We start from the raw sequence: 22,925 nt of genomic DNA, 5'->3' as shown, positions 1-22,925 counted from the left end.
TGGGTGGACCATGAAAGGCCACTCTAACGATTAAGCACTTTTTATTCGTTTATTAACTGGATAAATGCAGGAACTAAATTATTAAATAATACTTTGTTTTTTTTTGTGTACCATATAGGTACATCACTTTTTTTAACCTAGCTTTAAAAATATCCAGGCACGCGTCCGGGAGGGGGGGAGGCGGGCTTTCACTCGAGGTTCCTCGGTTTCTGCTGTAGCCGCCTATCGGCTCAGCAGAAGTACCGCGCCTTCGCGGGGGACGGAGCGACGATCGGACGCGTCGGCGCTGCCAATTGGCGGGCCGCCGTATTAGGCTCCTCCCTTCCGGACGGACTGCCTTAGTGGGGGTGGCCCTCGTCGAGGGAGGTGTTGGGTCTTGAGCGCTGTCGCTTTGCGCTTGGTGGATTTCGACGATTCGGGTTCGAGTCCGTCATCGCCGGTATCCATGGATTGTTTCCCATGGAATTTCTTCCATGGGAAACGACATCCCCTATTCCGACACCAACTCATTCCGGGCGATCGGGAGTGGACCCACTGTACTTTTTTTTTTTCGAAATTTAAAGTGCTGTTGTCCCTAATGGCCTCTACAACGTCACCGGGTGGGGTAGGCTAGCTAAACTACTCAAGCCTTGTGTTGGGAGCCCACTTAAGGGCTCAGAATACGCGCGTCCTAAGGGCGCCTCCTGTGAGGCCGGACCTCGGCTTAGGACGCCGTCGTCGACTCGAGGGAGGAGTGACGTGTGCATTCAACGTCGCACGCCTAGGCGTCGACGGGGTGGTAAGTATGAGGGACCTCGACCCCGCCGGCGGGGTCGGTGTGTGTTGTATGTACCTACTGTGGGAGTTGAGTTGTCGGCAGTAAGTCTGTCGACGGGATCGTGTAGGACGTGCTTAGGACGCCTACGGATCGGATAGGGTAACTCCAAGGGGCTATACTTGCTCGCCTTGGATATGAGTGGGTTTGAGTGTTGCGACGCTTTGTCGAAATATCGGATTGAGAGGTCTTTGAATAGCTTAGCTATTGACTCGATTGTAAAATCTCTATGGAGGTCTACGTTGCGCATGTACCACGGACAGCCCGAGGCAATGCGTAGAAAGCGGTTTTGAATCGCTTGAAGCCTAGCTATGTTGTGAGGACTCGAGTGAGCGAACGCTACGCTAGCGTAGGAGAGAATGGGTCGTATGCAAGTTTTATAAATTGTGACCTTATGTCTAAGGGACAACTTACTTCGCTTGCATAGTAGCGGGTACAATCTTCTTAGAACAAAGGCGGCTTTGTTCTTTATATAATTAATATGAAACCTAAACGATAGTCGTCGGTCTAGAATTACACCTAAGTATTTAACCTTAGGTTGCCAGGGGATTTCCTTGCCGTACAGGGTTATTGACCCCGGGTGGCGACGGGTTGAGTGCGAAAATCCATTACCGAAACCAAGCGCGAAGCGCGTTGATCGCGGATTGGAGACACACCTTGATGAGGGCGGGGGAGCGGGACGTTGAGTACACGGCTGTGTCGTCCGCGAAGAGGGCTAGTTCTGTAGCTCTGGTTCTCGGGATATCCGAGGTGTAGGTACAGAGAGAAAAGGATGGGAGAGAGCACGGAGCCTTGCGGTACACCGGCTCGGATAGGGCGGGTGGACGATAGTGTACCGTCCACTCTGTAGCGAAAAGAGCGATTCGATAAGTAGTCTCGTATGATGTGCACGAGCGTGTCAGGCAGGCCTGAGTTGCGGAGCTTATAGATAAGCCCGTTGTGCCAGACTTTATCGAATGCTTTGGCTACGTCTAGAAATATAGCGCCCGTACCTTTCGGTCGGCGGGCGCGGGTCTGGCCCGATAGAATGTGCTCCGTTAAGCGGTGCACTTGGTGGACGCACGAGTGTCCGGAGCGGAATCCGAATTGCTCGTTAACTAGGAGGTTGTTGACCTCTACGAGGGCTTTTAGGCGGGCTAATATGATACGTTCGTATATTTTTCCCATCGAGTTAAGTAAACTGATAGGGCGATAACTCGATGGTTGATTGTATGGCTTGCCTGGCTTGTGAATCCCTATCACTATGGCTTCCTTCCACTGGTCGGGGAAGGAGCAACCAGCCATGAGTGCGTTAAATATAACTACTAGTAAACATATTAGTTGTCGGGGAAGGTATTTAATTACCTTGTTTGAAATACCATCCGGCCCGGGGGCCTGCTTGGAGTGTAGATCTTTGACTATCGTTTCGACTTCATCTACGGTAGTCGGGGGGGGATGATCGCGAGGGGGTTGTAACGCGAAGGCTGCTACGATCGTATCTACCCTCTCCTGATGCTCGGGATCGCAGAGCGTAGTGACGAGCGAGCATTGAGTTTCAATGCAGTCCGCCATGCACTCGGCCTTATCAATGTCATCGAACGCTATGGACTGATCGGAACGAACTAGCGGCGGCATCGCTGCCACCGTGTCGTTCCTTAGTGATCGGGAGAGGGACCAGAAGGCCGTGTGTGAGGGTGTTAGCTCACTCAGTCCCCTGTCCCATCGATCGCCTCTGAGTTCCGCGAAGCGAATTTTAACCTCTCTTTGCAGATCCCAGAGTGTCTTCTTATTGTCTGTTGTCGGATAGGTGTCGTGGACTCTGTTCGCCGCGTGCCAACGCTTTAGTAAGTCTCTAAGGTCCTCTGAGAGGGCTCAGCGAACGTCCGGTTGCCCAGGGACCTCCCTCGAACAACTTTCGCGAGCGTTATTAATGAAGTTAACTACTTCGACTGAGGCCGACTTAGCAACCTCGACTGATTCTATTGAGTCGGGAATCTGGTCTAGGGGAGATTGATCTGTCGACCGGAGTCGCTCTTAGAGCTTCTTCCAGTCGATGATCGTTTTAGTCGGGGGCGTCGCTGTCTTGGGGCGGTTGTTCGCTATTTTGTTAGCGAGAGTCGGCTTGCGTCGAGGCGCTTTGTCACAACCGCGGTAATTGGCGGGGTGGCCCTTTGTCTTGCAAAGGACACACGAAGGCGGGTCGGACTCGCTGCGCTCCTTACGGGCAGTCACTGATGCCAGGATCGCCTAGGCACTTATCGCACCTAGGGCGGGACCCGCTGTACTTATGAATAAAATTGTATATATAGCACGAGTCGTTGAAAAAGTTGAAAGCGCGATTCAGGATCATAAAGTAAGAGAACTGTATTTACCTACCGGCCGTGATGTGAAACATTCCGATCCATAGTGATATTATATTATATTCTAATAACACATGAAAATGTGATAACACTACAAAGGAATAATATTTACTATTAATAAATATCAGTCTATTTCATTAAACGCTCGCTACTCATCGTACGTGCGGTGCCACGTGAGTAGTATTAGTATTTTAGTAGGTAGCCTTAATTATAAATTGTTAAAAAAAACATTACAAAAATAATACGTCATAATCATCGTTGCGCTACAAAACGAAATGCATTGAAAAAAAATGATCAGCGCCATCTATTGGCGCACAAAGTGTAACTGATCGGTGGAAGCATGATGTAATAATCAAACCCATTCAATTAATTTAATTCAAGTCTACGTTAGGTGAGCCCCTAAGTAATGTTAGTCCAAGGCCCCTTAAACTTACGGTCCGGCCCTAAGAATATGACACGTCTAAAGGAATATTTATAGAAAACCTTCGGGGTACCTATTGTTTTTAGTTAATTTTGAAGGGATTATTTATGCACTTTTAGCTGTGGTAGCTTTTTCATTCAAGGTTATCAATAGAATAGGATAAACTTTTGTTTTTAGCTAGTTTGGTTGCATTATTAAAACATTATTTAAAAATTACCGCCCTTAATTATCAGTTTTTCCTTACTTACTATTGTATTGCAATAATTCTCTCAACATCCGTACCATCTGTTTTGACGTGTGAATAACCGTGCGAGCGGCTAAACAGAAACCGGGCAAAGACATTACCGTCTTTGCAGCGCGCTAGACGTCGTAATTTTTGTCTGAAATAAAAAATAAATAAACGAAATAGTATGTCTAGAAACGCTCTCCAAGTTTGATATTGGACATTTTTTTCGATATCTTTCACGAGTAAAAAGAAAATGGAAAAAAACAAATTTCATTCCCCGAATTTATGGTTTTTCGATCGATATCTCAATAACAATGAAATATAGGTGAAAAATGCAAAGGGCCCTAATTATAGATTGCTAAAGAAGCAACAGATATGCATCTCAACGGGAAACTGAGTTAAAATGAAAAAATGAATTTGACCTTGTTTTCAAGATGGCGGAAAATGCAAAAGGAAATTTTGGCCGAGATTTTGAAGTAAACATTTCTCGGTTCACATGTATTTCCAAATGTCTGGACTAATAGTGGCAAAAAGGGATCGAGTGGCTCGAAAGCCTTGGTTCCACACCTCGGGGTGTTAGGGTTGATGTGTTGCAGGGAACACTATCGGACTGTGACAGACTGAGGTCACGGAATAGCGGCAAACTCGTTAGAGTCTCATCTGAGCGGTTTGTCAAATCAGACCAGCTTGACGACTGGCTTCCCACGAGGAGGATGACCCCGTTGTAAATTGTCAGTGTAATTGTATATATCGCAAGTGCTGCACAAAAAGTTGATAGCGCGATTCAGGATCATAAAATTAGAGAATTATTTTTTCAATTAAATAAAAATTAAGTTCGTTTTTCTCGCATTAATATGATATGGTTGTATAATATAACATGGAAATGTAATAAATGTACAGAAGAATAATATTAATTGTTATTAAGAGGACTACAAGAGATAAGTGCCCTTGAGAATCGCACGCACACACTTACAAAATTGGCAAAAACGGCAAGCCCGTGAACTAAGGGTTAAACGAGGTTACGCCCAAATATTCTAATAGATGGCGCCAAACCGAACGAAGTAAGATCAATCATAAATCTCATAAAAAATAGATAGGACAACAGATTGTTTTTATTTCTTTCGATGTTAGTTATTTATTTATTTGTTTATTTTGTCCTCAGGCACGGTGGAGTGACGATTTGCGCAAGACGGCTGGCAAGAGCTGGATGTGAGTTGCCGAAGAAAGACCACAGTGGCGTGCATTTGGAGAGGCCTATGTCCAGCAGTGGACAAATATGGGCTGATGATGATGATGATGATGACTAAATATTAAAATATACCAATTTTTAACATTTTATAAAAGTTTGATAATCTACTTATATAATAAAATCGTAAGTGTTCGAAATCTGTAGTGTAGTAACCGTGGGGTAACATATAGCGTAGTGTTTGTTCGTTTTATTAATATCGGTTCACAAAGAAAAAATATATACTTATTCAATTTAAAAAAAAACATTTAAATATTTACTAGAAAAAAATGTCGTCAAGTCGATTTGGTTGAATCATTGGTTAACTAGGTTAATCATACTAGGTTTAATCATAAATCTCATAAAAATAGATAGGATATCAAAATTATTTGTATTGCTTTTGACTGTTATTCGAAAATTATTAAAAAAGAAAACTGATTTAATTAAACTTAAAATATTTTATTTATATTTGGTAGAACAAAAAAAAAAAAAAATTTTGTTTATTTTTTTATTAAAATCTTTTATTTAATTTCACTTGTATGTATGAATGTATGTACATATGTCCTGGAATCTTGCAATCAATATTACACCCACTTCCACTGAAGCTATGGAGCTGAAAGTTGGCACACATATTTAGTCTCGATGACAATGCACGATTCATGAATTGCTGCTATATTCAATCCAATATGGCGGACGGTATAAAAAAATTAAAATTTTTGAATTACGTACAAATGACACTTCTAAATATTCTAGTTCTCTGGTTCACAACAATTACATTTTTATGTTACGACTTTACTTTTTTTTATTATTAAAATTAGTTCATACATAACTTTAATACCTATTATAAACAAAATTGATAAAATTAAACTCTTACGCAATATAAATAGCTTCCGTGTTATTGTTTTCGACTTTCTTTATTCTGTAAAAAATAAATAAATGTTAGTAATTATATTTTAATTAATTATAAAATTATGTATTTAAAAAATATGTATCTAAACATGCCCCATAGTACTTTTAATGAAAAATATCATATTGCTTCGAGTTCATGGGGATCGAATGTACTAAGTCTCAATTGATGTTATCCATTCTTTGACCAAATACTCTATCGTAATATTTAAAGTATTGCTCGAAAAATCGGATTCTATGCGAACTGTTTGCACATTTTTTCTAATAGATGTTTTCAATATTCAAAATTATATAAAAAAAATAATATATGTTTACTAATAAAATACCTTTTAATATCGTACATATGTATGTTCGGCGCTTAATTTATATAAACGTTTTTTAGTTTTCCTCACGCGTTTCACCTTATTTCCCATATGTAAATATTTTTTACAACACAATTAAAATTTATAACAAATAAGTTAATAAAAAACAAATGCCTAATTAACATAAACATAAACATAATCAGCCTGTAAATTTCCCACTGCTGGGCTAAGGCCTCCTCTCCCGTTGAGGAGAAGGTATGGAGCATATTCCACCACGCTGCTCCAATGCGGGTTGGTGGAATACACATGTGGCAGAATTTCGTTGAAATTAGACACATGCAGGTTTCCTCACGATGTTTTCCTTCACCGCCGAGCACGAGATGAATTATAAACAAATTAAGCACATGTAAATTCAGTGGTGCCTGCCTGGGTTTGAACCCGAAATCATCGGTTAAGATGCACGCGTTCTAACCACAGGGCCATCTCGGCTCATTACTGCTACACTATTTTAAATTAATATATTTATTTAGAAGAAAGAATAATAGTTATTATAAGAAAACATGAAACAATGAATTTACAATTAAAATTACAAAAAAATATCTCGTAACGTAATGATGCGGCGAAAAGATCGACACGTCTGTACAACATCAGGCCTCGGCCGGTAATGTCTGTACACGGCGTTTACGCACGCATGCGTATGCTTTATGCGTATTTTGTTCGAAAATAAGAATATCTGATTTAAAAAAAATCTATTGATTTAACTAAAAAAAGTGAAACAGAGGTAAAGTAGTATATTGCTTGTAGAATAATCTGATAAAAAACCATAATTATTGAATGTATATAAGTATAGTTATTATTTGTTAAAAGATTTGTTTAGAGGTAATTTTGTGATTTTTTCTATCGTACCAAAATTAATTACATCATATTTTCAAAATAACAAATAACTAGCATGTATCCTGAAGATTATCATATATTTTTTTCATTTGGTTTAATGCATTTGTAGTAATATTTAACCTCCTTGTTTTTATATCATTTTATAACTTATGTCGTATACTCTTAAGAACTATGTACTTTTATTATGTGGAATAAAACCGTATATACGAGGTGATATCTTATCACAGCATTGGATCATAAACTTTTCTGCATTATAAAACTTGCATTTAGCTCATGTAGTCCCCTTATATCAGCCTGTTTCATTACACGCTCGCTACTCCCCTCGTACGTGCGGCGCCGCGTGGGTTATGTAAGTGTTTTTAATAGTTTGGTATCTTTTTATTATTATAAAGAACACTTGAGCATAAAGTAATGCAAAAAAATACATAATATTTAATCGCAAATTGTTAAAAAAACCACTCCGTTGAGTTACTTGACGAAATATTACATAGCAAATAGCAGATTATAAACGTTCAGCGCCATCTATTGGCGCACAAAGTGTAACATTACCGAATACACAAGGTGGAAGCATGATGTTATTTCTTACAATCTATATGCCGGACAAACATTTTCGAAATGAAACGAATACCAGAGACCAGATGTACCTGAAGATGACACGTCTAAAGGAATATTTATAGAGCAGGAACAGGTGGGTATTGTTTTTAGTTTATTTATATGACTTATCTAATGGGATTATTTATGCAGTTTTTGCTGTGGTAGCTTTTTAATTCTAGGTTATCAATAGCCAGGAGATCGGAAGAGCCTTGTACAAGCAGAGAGCGCACTCTGGCTTGAACTAAGATGTCTTGTGACGGCCTCAATATTTAGTAAAGTCTGTAGAAGACGCGGCAAAAGCAGCTCAACCCCTCTCCTCAAATCGTTGCGGGGAAACAAATTGGGAGTTGCAATCGAACTACAGTATATTGTAGACAAATTATGGAAAAGGTATAAATTAAACAAAGTTATCTTTGGACTCTTTGTTGATAAATAATTATTCTTCTATAGTAGTCGGAGATTTGGTGTAGCCCTGCTGTTGTCCAAGTTTAATACAAAACAAAACTGTTGCGGTAAATTAGTGCCGTATCTCGAACTCGCAGTCATTTTCAAAAGAAATGTATTTTTCACTAACAAACAACTTCACCTTTATTTACCTTATTTTACTGCGTATTCTTAATTACTATCCAAATATCGGAAATAAGAATTGTTAACATAACATACCTGACAATAACTCGGGTAGTATTTATTAAGATTTCTAAAACACCTTACGTACATACGTGGATTTTTGTCATTATTTTTCATTTAATCAGCACCTCGAATACTGAAATATAATAAAGTTTAGTCGTTTTACACGCGGCGTTTATCTACAATCACCTTATCATTTTGTTTCAGTAGTTTATAAGTTTGAAACTATAACAGATGTATGCAAATGGTACGAGTTGTTGGTGAACCAAATGAAAGAAAGAAAAGTAACTCATTACAGATGGCGCTGCGAGCAGAATTCAAATTAAATTAAGTTTCACCTATTGTACAATGAATTAAATTTGATTCAGAATAATTATATATATCGTAAGAGGTTTTAATTTGAACATTTACACGGTAAATTATACATATATTTAAACAATAAATGAATCATAAAGTATCCTCGAACGATTAAACAATCTCGGTACCTAAAATGAGATTTAGAGCTTTATTTATCAAGCTCTAATTTTCAGTATGTTTACGAATAACTACTTAAATATAAATCTCAAGTGTTTTTGACATTTATATAATAAAATATAATCATTTAAAATATGACTAACATTATATATAAGGTCAATATTTTACAACTATTACCGATAGATGGCGATATGCGCCCGTAGCTTCGAAAGATTAAAACAATCAAATCAATGTCTATGAAATATTAGAGCTACATAAATAACAGTATTATGTTTACAAATAACTATTTCCATATATATTCTATGTGTTTTACACTTTTATGTAATAAAATATAATAATATAAAGCGTAACTCAAAGCATAAACAACATTATTCGACAACACTTGCCGATAGATGGCGACTGGCGTCCATATAATCACGAGTTTTGAAGTGATAACTTCTTACGGGAGGGTAAACCGCTTCAACATACAATATATTTTATAATCAACAAAAGATTTTATTAATAAATAATCTTTCCTTATATTATATATATCTATATCTTCTATATACATATAATAAAATCGTAACTGATCGAAATCTGTACATGGAAGAAATTTGAGAAAAAATTGTACTTGGGGTATTTATCAACGCAATAGATTGAAATAATATGATTTTTAGAATTTTTGTCTGTCCATTTGTCTGTTCGTTTGTTAAAGCTAATCTCAAAAACGGCTTTACGGATTGGGATGTGGATTTCACTGACGTACTGCAGTAAACTCGGGGTAGAATAAAGGCTTTGTTTTGTTAAAATCGGTAAAAAAAAATGCAATAAAATATTTATTGTAAAAATGTCGTGAAGTTGATTTGGTTTAAACTTTGGTTATCTATAATCTGTAAAACTGTTATCATAAATGTCAGTTAATGTGAACTCACGCGGGCACCAACTAGTTAATAAACATAACATTGAAGTAATAACCTTACATTTTCTCAAGTTAAGCAATTTCCATAATAAATAGTTCAACTTAGATTAGATTTAGCTGTCACTTCTGTCGGGCGTCCTGAGAAGCACATTTAGTTTTTTAAAACAACTATGAGTCAATTATGTATCCCTAATAAATACAATAAATCTTATTAATCATTGAAATAATAGGTTCTTTACGTATAAGTATACTCTGCAGGAGGCTGCTTTGGAAGTCGGAGTTGAATTATTATCGATTCAAAAATGCTTTATTGTAAAATTAACTATGATAAAATACATTTAATTAGATTAAGAGACAGTATTAAGTTCAAACCCGGCTTGTTTTGTATTAACTTTATCCTCTAGCGTCTTGTGTTATTGCATACATTTTACACAAGAATAAATATTTATTTGTATGTTTTTTAGTAAATCGATAATATTATCGTGTTACTCTCCAAAGTACTTTTAATTATTTACTAATGGTCCTTTAGTGTAAGTTCGTATAAAGAGTGTAAACAATACGTCCAGTTTAAAATTCAAATAACCACAATATATTGTCTTAATGAATTTTACACACACACACAAACTCACACACATTCGCGCGCGCGCGAGTGTATTTTTGAATATTCATTTGTCTTAAATAATTACTTATTATTACGCATAAAAGACAATATTGTACTAGAAAATACTTTGATGATAGAAGTCGACAGTCGCAAAAGGGATCGAATGGCTCGAGAGAGCCTTGGTTCCACGCCTCGGGGTGATAGGGTTGATGTGTTGCAGGGAACACTATCGGACTGTGACAGACTGAGGTCACGGAATAGCGGCAAACTCGTTAGAGTTTCATCTGAGCAGTTTGTCAAATCAGACCAGCTTGACGACTGGCTTCCCACGAGGAGGATGACCCCGTTATGACATGTCAGTTTAATTGTATATATCGCAAGTGCTATACAAAAAGTTGATAGCGCGATTCAGGATCACATAAAATTAGAGATCTGTTTTTTTCATTAAATAAAATAAAAAACATCAAGTTTGATTGGAATGTAATTGTAATAAATGTATACAAGAATAATATTAACTATCAGCCTCTCACATATCACAAATAATACATATTATAAAATAGACTAACTTGTCCGATGCGTTACGTGACGAAATGTTGCATCCAATATAGAGATTCAGCGCCATCTATTAGCGCACAAAGTTCAACTGAGTGTACGGAATACAGGAGATGATGAAGATGATAGAAGCACGATTTTATTTCATTATTGTTAACATCCGTTTCATGGATAAACATTTTTTTTATTTAAACAAAATGTCTACGTCCGAAAATCGGTTGAACAAAAATAAATTAAGCGTATTATAAGTTATAAGTTGAAAGAGCCGAGATGGCCCTGTGGTTAGAACGCGTGCATCTTAACCGATGATTTCGGGTTCAAACCCAGGCAGGCACCACTGAATTTTCATGTGCTTAATTTGTGTTTATAATTCATCTCGTGCTCGGCGGTGAAGGAAAACATCGTGAGGAAACCTGCATGTGTCTAATTTCATTCTGCCACAATTCGAAATTCGAAACTCGAAATTCTGCCACACGTGTATTCCACCAACCCGCATTAGAGCAGCGTGGTGGAATATGCTCCAAACCTTCTCCTCAAAGGGAGAGGAGGCCTTCAGCCCAGCAGTGGGAAATTTACGGGCTGATAATGTTTAAAAATTAAAAAAAAAAATCTAAAATGAGTGGGTGAATTGGTGTTACCATATAAGATCAAGGACAGGAGTAGGTAGATATAGATACGATATACGAAGGAGTAGGTTTCAAGATACAGATAGTTAAGATAGACAGGTAAGTTAAATGTTACGGATAAGTAAGTTCAGAGAACGGGTAGAGGGGGTGATTTGTACAGGTAAGTTCTAGAAAACGAGTAGTACGGTGAGTTGGCTTAATCAAGTAATCAAATGATACGGATAGGTAAGTTGATCTATGTGTGTAAGCTTAGAGAGAGATAAGTTGTGTACAAGTAAGTTCAAGGACACGGGTAGCTGACTCAAGTATTAGGAAAATAGCCTTGCAACCATTAAATACATAACTCATTTAATTTTTCTAGATTATTTTCTTCATATTCTTGCTGGTTTTCTTTATTTTCGTTTCTTTTTAATGATAAATAAAAAAAAAGTTTTATTATATTTTTAAAGGAAAAAAATACTTTTGGATATAAGTATGACGATTGTAATTATGTAACATAATTAACAAGACATAAAAAACAAATATTGTCTCAGTTTAAATAGTTTTTATACGACGCAACAGTTAAGCCATTGACCTACTGTACATTTACACGTTACAGACATTTTTTTTTTTTATTAAAAATACTCATTTGCAATAAATAGTCGATTATTCAATAACCTATCTAAAACCGTATTAAAAAAAATAAGTAAACAGTAGTTATATACCTACCTAATAATTAATGTCTGTGATAATAACATTCGTCTTCCGGATAATGGTCGTAAAAGGTATATTCACAAACAGGACACCAGAAAAATAAAGACTGAAAGAGCCTTTTTATGTCATCCATGTCATAGGTAGAACAAAATGTTCTACCAATGTATTATTAGCGATACTCGTGCCACAATTAATACAATAATATTGCAAAATAAAATGAGTCGAATGCCAAGGCCAACGCGTTTTAGTCTTATAAAAGTATTTGAAATCATTTCTTTTAAATAATTCGTCCACATCAATTAGAACTACCATTATTGCAAATATTGTTTCGTACACAAGCGCCCTAACCGACAAACTAATTTAAACTGAGTTCACTTAAAGAAACAATGAGTTTAGAACATACTACATATTTAGATATTAGACTTAGATATTAAATTTATATATATTTTTTAAATGTAGTTTTAAGTACTTACCATTTGCCAATTGAAGAATCCTTGCACTTCTTTTCATTGTGTTTTACTTATTTAATAACTTTTAATAATATATAATTTGATAAATCACTGCGATGACAAATTCGCGTCTTACCGGGTGGGACGCAGTCTGTTTTGAAATATAAAACACAGGACCGCTTACTCTTACACCCCGAACGGGCCCCACGGGAACGTCGCGATTTCCCAATTTAATATTATATACTGGACGCAAGATGATAGTCGTAAGGAATTCATAAAAACTTTAAAATATATTCATTGAGATGCAATAAAATCTGTAAATTAAACGCGAAGTATACGCTACAAATTATACACTTTACGGTACCGCCCTCCAAATTCGGTGCGGCCGATGGCTGAACTACAAAATACGCTGAAAAGCATTCTAGTGATAAAATTGTGTCCATGCCAAATTTTTGTCCATACATTCTACTCATTAAAAGACGCTGTTACAGCAAAAATGAGGGTTGGTTAATCTTGCGTCCGTATACCGGACGCATCAAGTAGGTCGGACGCAGTATTATTGGTAAAAAGCGCCATGTAGGACGCAACATGAACTGCAAGATCTATATATATATATATATACGGCACTATATATACATATATATACACACACTTGAACTTTGTTCGCTAATAGATGGCGCTGAATGTCTATATTGGATGCAACATTTCGTCACGTAACGCATCGGACAAGTTAGTCTATTTTATAATATGTATTATTTGTGATATGTGAGAGGCTGATAGTTAATATTATTCTTGTATACATTTATTACAATTACATTCCAATCAAACTTGATGTTTTTTATTTTATTTAATGGAAAAAACAGATCTCTAATTTTATGTGATCCTGAATCGCGCTATCAACTTTTTGTATAGCACTTGCGATATATACAATTATACTGACATGTCATAACGGGGTCATCCTCCTCGTGGGAAGCCAGTCGTCAAGCTGGTCTGATTTGACAAACCGCTCAGATGAGACTCTAACGAGTTTGCCGCTATTCCGTGACCTCAGTCTGTCACAGTCCGATAGTGTTCCCTGCAACACATCAACCCTATCACCCCGAGGCGTGGAACCAAGGCTCTCTCGAGCCATTCGATCCCTTTTGCGACTGTCGACTTCTATCATCAAAGTATTTTCTAGTACAATATTGTCTTTTATGCGTAATAATAAGTAATTATTAAAGACAAATGAATATTCAAAAATACACTCGCGCGCGCGCGAATGTGTGTGTTTGTTTGTGTGTTGTGTGTGTTTGTGTAAAATTTATTAAGACAATATATTGTGGTTATTTGAATTTTAAACTGGACGTATTGTTTACACTCTTTATACGAACTTACACTAAAGGACCATTAGTAATATATATATAACGGCGAGCCAGCAATATTGTTTGGTTCGGGGTCATCATCTTCGTCATACATATTCACAAATAATACAACAAATCGATAGCTGGATTATCGTATATTGATTTTTACCATATTTCATTGGCCGCGACCACATCTGTTTTATCCTGCTTGACAACTGACATTTTATGTTTTTCTAACGTTACAAATAGTTATTGACTTCACTGGCCATCCAGAATCAAATCTCAAAACTTAGAGATTACAATCAAAGTATTTAATTATCTGACGCTGCGACATATATATATATGTATATACATAATATATACGACCTCATTTACTAGAACGACAATAACACACAATGTGATTAACGTTTTAAAGATTGTCAGTAGAGAGATGTCGGTTGTAAAGACGGGCACGTATTTTGTTACACAGCCGACTGATGGAAATATAAAGATTTAATGATTTATCTGCCAGCGCCAGATATATATGTATACTTGTAGCAGAATTGACCCTTGCTCTCCAATAATAGCCGTATTTAGTTATGACTGAAAAGCCTTTAAATTAAAGTTTGTACTTTTATCAATTATTCGAATTTGAGTTAGTGGCGCCATCGTACTTTTTCATTTTTAATTTGTTAAATTATGTATTTAGGTTATTTTTATTGGTTTAGTAGCTGTTATCAGTTACGTGCATCAATTTTTTTTTTATAAATAATAATCTGATATCAATTGTTACGAGACTAGCCCTAGCCTCCATACGGAGCTACGTCATAGGATATTATAAATATATACAATTATTATTGTAATTAATTGATCAATAATTTGTACACCTTTAGTTAATATTATTTTATGGGTTAACATTTAATACTGGCATGTAACACTATTTCTTATTTTAAAAATGATTGAGCTGTCATAAGGAAAACAATTGGATGGTTGTGAGGGATTGTAAAGACATATAGAGAGATTGGAGCATCATTGTAAAAAACATAATTTTATTTTGCCATCCCGAACTGCTGAAATTACACAATGTAAACTTATAATGTGATCACTGATCAGAGTGCTTTAGCTACAAGTAGAAAACTTATGAACTTTTTCTACATCGACTCGGCCGGGAATCGAACCCGGGACCTCGCAGTGGCGTACCCTTGAAAACCGGTGTACACACTACTCGACCACGGAGGTCGTCGAAATAATCAATAATTCATTACACAGTACAAATCAAATCAAATCAATATAAAAACATTACGCTTACTTATTGATTGTCAAATTAAACACTAACCACCGGAACCGGTTCGGAAAAGAAATTACGTCTAAACAATATTAAAAAAAAAAAACGTTTCTTACTCTTTATCTGATACACATGCAGGAATTGTTGTTAGGTCTTGCGTAAAAATAAATCGTTTGTCATTAGTCTGGTTGTTGAAATAAGTATTATTACACGCGGTCACGATTTGTACCTACAATAACAATTTTTAATACTCATTGTATAGATGTAACGTCAGTTACTTGTATTGAAGTCTGTACATAACACACATTTATAAAAAAATGTATCTTTTAAAGACATGAGAAGACAGGACGGAGAAGACAGGAGAAGACAGGAGTTGTATGTTCTTAGTTTCTCGGTATAATCTTCAGTCCGAACCGTCCGCGTCATATCGGTCGACAATTTAAAACTATTTATATAATCATATTTTGTTATGATATTGATGCATTTTTTTTAAAAGATGGTGTGATTCGAGAGGATTTTTTGTATATATTACATGGATAATGTAGTAAAGATTACTGATAGATTTGTAAGTTTCTAATGTTATGTCGTAAATAAACAAGTTCTGTAGTACTTATATTTAGTATCAGTATTGCACCCGTGCGAAGCCGGGGCGGGTCGCTAGTAGGTATAAAGATATTTAATTAGACGTGAAAGTTATTTTATATCATGTTTTTAGCTTTTAACATTAATGATTCTAATAGATTTTATTTATTTAAATATATCTATAATGTTAATATTGAATAAAAATATATAATTTAATGTACACTCACTTTACTAAATACAATGCAAAATATTAAAGTAAACTTTTCAATATCAGCAACTGCTCGGCAATAAAATATTAACTAAAAAATTAAAATAATTTATGATCACGATGATGATTTTGTGACGCAATTATACTCTTTAAATGTTTACATTAAGAACTATTATTGTTTGAAAATTAACGTACCTGTCAAAACAGCAAAATTTCTCAGAATTTTTGCAACCGCCCCGCCCCGGCCGTCCTTTTGTTCTACTGATTTGTCGATATTATGCAAAAATAGTCTTTCTGTATACAACTTAAAGTTCTTTTTTGGATTACTGTTTTGTAAATAGGATGTTTTTAAATGTTTTTATCTATATTTTAAATTTTTATCGTTACTTTTTTTAACTTCATATTTAGTATTTTGTGATCGAACACCGTACTCTGAGGACGTGCGACAGTTTGGATAGTGAATGTGTTTCTTTGTTTATTGACTAAATTATTACTGAACTATAGAAAATTAGTTTAGTATTTTAGCCATAGTTAAAATGCGATACGTGTTAGATTGATAATATGTAAGTAGATATATTTCTTAATAATAAGTGATTCGGGTCGGTGAATATTAATGTAAGTATTTTTATAATTTAAAATTTTTGATTCATATTGATATTAGTGAATTTTAAATGTCTACTGTTTATTTATTTAGTAAAAGTGTTACTACCAGTAATTTCTGATTTTTACTGTACACTGTATTGTTCGTTCATTTGTATCGATGTTCTCAAGTGCTGTCCTTGATTGTAGGTTGGTCTTTTCTAAAACCTATTATTTTTAAATATATTCGAACATAAAAATAGTGTTACTTAATAATAATAATAATTTAATTTAGTATGAATAACAGTTAAACTATTTGAAAATTTATATTCGTTTTGCAACAATTAATTGTATAAACACAATTGTAAGAGTATTTTTATATTAACTATACTAGAATTATCTAATTTGTAATAATGTTTTAATTTAGCCTAATTATGATCTATCTATTTATAAATATTCGAATAAACATCGTATTTGCCGGTCAACAGATGGCGTTGTTCCGAGAATCAACAGCATGTTGTAACAAATTAATTAATGTTACAACCATTTGACAAGGGAATGCCATTATGCAAATTAATAATAAATGGTAAGGTTGTGAATAGTCCAATTGAGTGATATATCTTATTATATATGGTTTAGAGTATTAACAATTATTTGTAATTTATCCTATTATTAACCCTTAATGTTTGTGTTGTTCTAGGTTAGGGATTAACAAGGAAATTACTACTACTATACTTGGCTTTAAAATTTAATTGAGTTTGTTATCTCAGCCATACCGATCAATCTCATTCGTGTCTTCTCCATCCTACGTGACATTGGCGAAATAATCTGTGCCCTGTGGCACAACTAAAAGCCATTAAACTAAGAATTTAATTGAATAATTGGTAAGTAAATATTATCTTGAATATTGGCGCTTTTTTATGTTTATTTAAATTGTTTGAATATACATAAATATATTTTTTTACCATAAAACCATGAGAAACTTTTCGTTTAAAAAATTAAGTTTTATTCTTGATGTCTATATCTATATGAGTATTTATTACTTACATATGATTATACGAGCTGGCGATATGTGAAAGGTATTTAGAAACATTTTAATTTATAGTCGTATATGATTTTTATGTTGTATGATATATGTCGGCGATTCGCAAGAATTCTCCCCGGGATTCATTGGAAAAGCACATTGTGCATTAATACATTTAATGGTCTGAGTAGTGAATATTTTGTTACAAACATAATTCACAAAAATCTTACAGCGCTCTTCGGGTTCAATACAATGACGCACTCAGGGTGCTGCTGGGGGGCTGCCTCGTTTCTTTAGTGCGTCGGGTACGTTCGCAACGGCGTAAGTTAACTGTTTCTTTGCTACTATGCGTAAAAGATATGGCTCTTATTTTATTTAAGTTAACTTATTTAGTACAAAGACTACGGGGCAGCACCGACAGCATCTTAGGTATGATCTCTAATAGACTGGATTGTGTATATGTCAACCATTGCTGTGCCATTTCAAGTAAAGAAAAGAAATCATATTTATATTTCATAATTATTAAAACAAATTTTATGACAAAAATAGATCATATTTATATTTCTTAATTATTTAAACCGTATTAGTTAATAATTGCCATAACCAAAACTTCTATTAAATCTTAATTTATTTAATTCCTTACTTATTATAATAAATCTGACCGGAAATTATAGGCTTAACGCCATAGGTACAAAACAAATTTTAATGACTTGCTTGATACATTTTACATTGAGTACATATTGAGTTACAATTTATTATTCTACATTTTACTAACTTTATTGCTAAGAGTAGATAATAATATTTCCTGTATTATTAAGTTCCAAATTAGCTGATAGATGTCGCTTTACAGATTATAAGTTTTATCGATTTGTTACATATATTGACAACAGATGCCCGCACGGCCGAGCGCCCATATATACTTAGAAACATTCTTTGATTTACCGCCCTCTAGTGGCTGGCACGCAACTAAATCAATTGATTGTAACATAGATGGCGGCACTGTTTTCTGTTAGTGCAAGCAATAATTATCGTTATAACCTTCGTATATTGCATATATTAGAAACTATTGTTTGACATGAAAATATTCGTTTTTACTGGTTAAAGTCAAAACGCGGTTCGTACGACTCAAATACATTTATGAAAAGTAATGTTATTTATAGTAATGTAATTTTAGCATACAACTGTAAAATTGTTATTTTATTCTAATATTAAATTAATATTATAAATATCGAAATATTAGGCATGTTGTGCCCTCATATTATCTCTGTGTATTAAAATATTGGCACTGATGCATTTCAGGAAATTGGCTTGGAGGAGCGTAATTCTGCTAGACGGCGAGCGGCAGGCAGGCAGGCAGGCGTCGTCGTGGACCTCGTATGCGTTACATCGATACATCCTTTAGAATACAGTCAACGCAATGGTTTTAGTAGGTATGACTATCACATAGCCCAAAGGGGTACCGGCTTCATCACTCGAGTTTTCTACGCATCGCTTCGCCTTGAACTATGTAGGCTTCAGTTAAACTATATATTCTTATAGTTCGACAAAGCGTCACTAGATTCGAAGCCTCTCATGTCCAATATGTTCACGTTATACATCCTTAGAGTTAACGTAGTAGATTAAGCATTTCCTGCACTATTAATTTGTTGGGAGACATACCGGCCACGGATCGGGTCAAATCTGCTTATTTGTTAAGTAACAAATAATTAGGTTCAATAACTCTAATCCTAACTACACGAACGAGATCATAATACGTTAACCAATCAGAATCATTCTTTATCTTCCAATTGGAAGTCAATTAAAATTCGATTAGTATTGAATGATTTCATTGCATCGATTGAGAGACCTGACTCTGTTTGATTGTATTGAAATTGTAAATTGTTAAATTTCTGTTTCTTATTAGTGTATACAGTTATAGTATTAAGATTACGACGATGAATGATGTCGAGTTTCGGGAGAGTCGGGCAGTCGGGCGGGGCGGGACGGGGGGTGTCGGAATTCGAATGCGAATAGAAAAATGAAGTAAAAATTATATATATATATATTATTTTTTTTGTAATAAAGAAAGGAAGGAATGAAATAAAAAATAATATTATTAAAGTGAAATTAGTCGGGCGCGCGGGTCGCGTGTCCTTTTAGTGTTTCGTGTGCGATAATGACAAAGATCGGTAGGTCAGTCAGTTTGTTTGTTTGTTTGTATGTATGTATGTATGTATGTTTGTTTTTTTTTTTTTTTTTTTGTTTTGTTTGTATGTTTCTGAAATGAAAAAAAAAAGAAAAAAAAAAAAAAAAGAAAAGAAATAAAATTGTGCTATTCTCTCTATGATAAAGGTATGTGGATACTTTCGTATAATTTTATTATTATTATTTCTTTATTATATATGTGTGTGTATATATATATTTTTGTAATATATTCCGATATACCTACGCTTTTTATAAATTTAGAAATTATTCGTCGTATCGTTCGAAACTTTAACTCATTTTATTCGTCGTCGTAGCATTGTAAAAAAGAAAAATTAACGCACGACGACGAATATATTCGTTTATTATGAAACTTATGTTAGCCCTGAAAAGGGCTTTTTGTCGTGCGATTTACGCGCCGCACACGCTTGCATCGTCATCGTCACAGTGTTCGTCGCCGTCGTCTTATTCGTCTTCGTCGAAGCGATCGGATTGGACGAATGTATGTCGTCGATGATGTTGGTGTTGTTGTTTTTGTTTTGGTTTTTTTTTTTTGATGATACTTTTGAAAGATGTCATCGTTATTATCACCGCTGCGGCGGCTGCATGCGGCTTACTTTTTAGCGGCGGCTGAGGCGGCCTTCTTGGCTGCCGGTTTCGACTTCGGCGTAGCGGCGGCGGCCTTCTTAGGTTTCGGCGCTTTAGGTTTCTTAGTCGGCGGTTTCGCGGTCTTCTTCGCCTTCGATGCGGCGCCCTTCGCCTTCGAAGGAGCGGCCGCCGCGACGGCCTTCTTAGCGGGTGCCGGTTTCTTTTTAGCGGCTGCAGCTTTTTTATCCTTTATCGTCGCCTTCGCTTTCGATTTGGACGGCGACGACGCCGCCGCCGCCGCCGCACCGGAGGACGCACCGCCGGCGGCCGCTTTCTTGCCCGCGGCGCCGCCCTTGCCGCCGACTGGAGCGGAAGAAGCCGCCTTTTTCGACTTACCCGAAGCGGCCGAAGATGCGGCCTTGCCGCCGGACGCGCCTCCGACTCCGGCACCCGCCGGTTTCTTCGAAGCGGACGATTTCGACTCTAGTTTGAACGAACCCGATGCGCCCTTGCCCTTCGTCTGTATGAGTGCGCCCGATTCGACGGCGCTCTTGAGATACTTTCTAATGAACGGTGCCAATTTCTCAGAATCGACTTTGTATTGAGCCGCGATGTATTTCTTGATCGCCTGAAGCGAAGAACCGCTACGTTCCTTCAACTCTTTGATGGCGCTGTTCACCATTTCCGATGTTTTAGGATGAGTCGGTTTCGCCTTAGGTTTCTTCGCGGCGGCGCCACCGGCGGCGGCCGCGGACGCCTTCGGTTTCTTCGCAGGGGTCGCCGGTGCTGGGGCTTCGGTCGCTACAGCTGTGTCGGCCATTTTTATTTTATTTTTTATATTAACTCAATTCACAAAAACTAATAAACGTGATGCACGATATACGTATGTATATTACGTTCAATAAACTAAACGAGAGAGAGAGATAGAGAGTGTCGACGCGGCGGAGAGGTCGCTAGTGGTAAGTGGAGTCCGAGCAATACCGTAAGGAGAACCGCGATGTCGCTAGACAATTTCTCGTACGAACGCTTAAAACTTTTCACTAACAGGTATCATTTCGAATACGATATTTATATAATGTAAAGTATTTTTTGAACGTTCTATTACATAAAAAGATACCTCTTGAACCTATCGATCGTTCGAAAGCCGAATTCGTAGCATAGTTCGACGAAGATGAGTACGAATCGCGTTTAAATTCGTTATAGTTCTAGACGCGTACCTCGAGCCTCGTTTAAAAGTTATTTTATTCTATTAAAATCGTTTTAAACGTTTCGTTCTAACGACAGATTGAAAGCGAAGATACCTCACTGATAATGTATAAAAGCGCAACTCTTATTCGATAATTTACTAACAATTTTAGCGTGTTGCAAGTCGACGTTCGTAAAACACGCTACTATGCGAGTCGGCATACGAAGCACGAGAAAACGTAGTCTGATATGCGAATTCGTATCGAATAATATTAATATATAATCTATTACGATAGATAATTAATAAGAGTTTCGAAAGATAGTTTAAACAATAAAAATAATCTACAGTAACCGTGTACATTTACGTGACGCCGAGCTTCTTCGCGGCGTATGATATAAGGTTCGCGGCGCGTTCGTAGCGCGTGAAGTAGAGCCGAGAGAACGACGTCGACGTGGACGTGGACGTTTTATCATATATAAAAACATTTAAAGTATATAATTTTTCATATCTATACATTCGTATTGTAAATATAAATATATTTGCATCGATTGTACGCACTCATTGAGATACATGGTAGAGTCTATTCTATGTTAACGATGAGATACGAACGTATCCGTTGTATATACTAATAATTATAATGAACAATAATCGTTTATTTATATTATATTTCATTTAATAACAATTTTCTTACTCATTGTATTGTATTATATATATTATGAAAAGACGTCATTGATCGATTGAAACGAGCATTTTTGTATATATAAACAGATCCATATGCGGCCCTGAAAAGGGCCTTTTTTATATTTAGTTTTCGCAGTATTGTATTTGTAAATTTTTGATTTAATTACAAAAAAAAAACATCGAAAACATTTTAACCGCCGAAACCGTACAGAGTACGTCCCTGACGTTTCAGGGCGTACACTACGTCCATGGCGGTGACGGTCTTCCTCTTCGCGTGCTCGGTGTAGGTGACGGCGTCGCGGATTACGTTCTCGAGGAACACTTTGAGGACACCGCGAGTCTCTTCGTATATCAGACCGGATATACGTTTCACACCGCCTCTGCGTGCGAGACGACGGATGGCCGGTTTCGTGATACCTTGGATGTTATCACGGAGCACTTTCCTGTGTCGCTTCGCGCCTCCTTTCCCCAGACCCTTTCCACCTTTACCGCGACCGGTCATTTTCTTGTCTTCGGTTTGTCTTGTTTAATCTGAACGGCAAAGAAAGACGTACAGAAATCCGTCCGCTGTCGATCAGAGACGATCACTTTATGGTAGTCTCGTCGTTCTACGCTCGACTGATATATAAGCGCTCGACTAACTACACA

At 36.4% G+C, this 22,925-nt stretch overlaps 2 protein-coding genes across 2 annotated transcripts; both read right to left on the bottom strand.

Annotated features, from left to right (window-relative positions):
* Positions 1–20,152: 20,152 nt before the first annotated feature.
* On the bottom strand, positions 20,153–21,230 carry LOC135194428 (histone H1B-like). Its single transcript, XM_064219863.1, has one exon. It carries the CDS (start codon positions 21,228–21,230, stop codon positions 20,436–20,438), a length of 795 nt encoding a protein of 264 aa, XP_064075933.1. The 3' UTR covers positions 20,153–20,435.
* Positions 21,231–22,467: 1,237 nt separating this feature from the next.
* LOC135194310 (histone H4) lies at positions 22,468–22,779 on the bottom strand. The gene has a single exon (XM_064219624.1). The coding sequence runs from the start codon at positions 22,777–22,779 to the stop codon at positions 22,468–22,470; it is 312 nt and encodes a 103-aa protein (XP_064075694.1).
* Between the last annotated feature and the right edge of the window lie 146 nt (positions 22,780–22,925).

This window comes from Vanessa tameamea, chromosome 29, assembly GCF_037043105.1.
Source record: "Vanessa tameamea isolate UH-Manoa-2023 chromosome 29, ilVanTame1 primary haplotype, whole genome shotgun sequence".
In the NCBI taxonomy this organism is placed as follows: Eukaryota; Metazoa; Arthropoda; class Insecta; order Lepidoptera; family Nymphalidae; genus Vanessa; species Vanessa tameamea.
The sequence above is the reverse complement of the archived record's forward strand: the minus strand, read 5'-3'. Positions and strand labels throughout refer to the sequence as shown.

Excerpts from the sequence above, each read along its gene's own strand:
- LOC135194428 (XM_064219863.1), bottom strand. The coding sequence starts at position 21,230 with ATGGCCGACACAGCTGTAGCGACCGAAGCCCCAGCACCGGCGACCCCT.
- LOC135194310 (XM_064219624.1), bottom strand. The coding sequence starts at position 22,779 with ATGACCGGTCGCGGTAAAGGTGGAAAGGGTCTGGGGAAAGGAGGCGCG.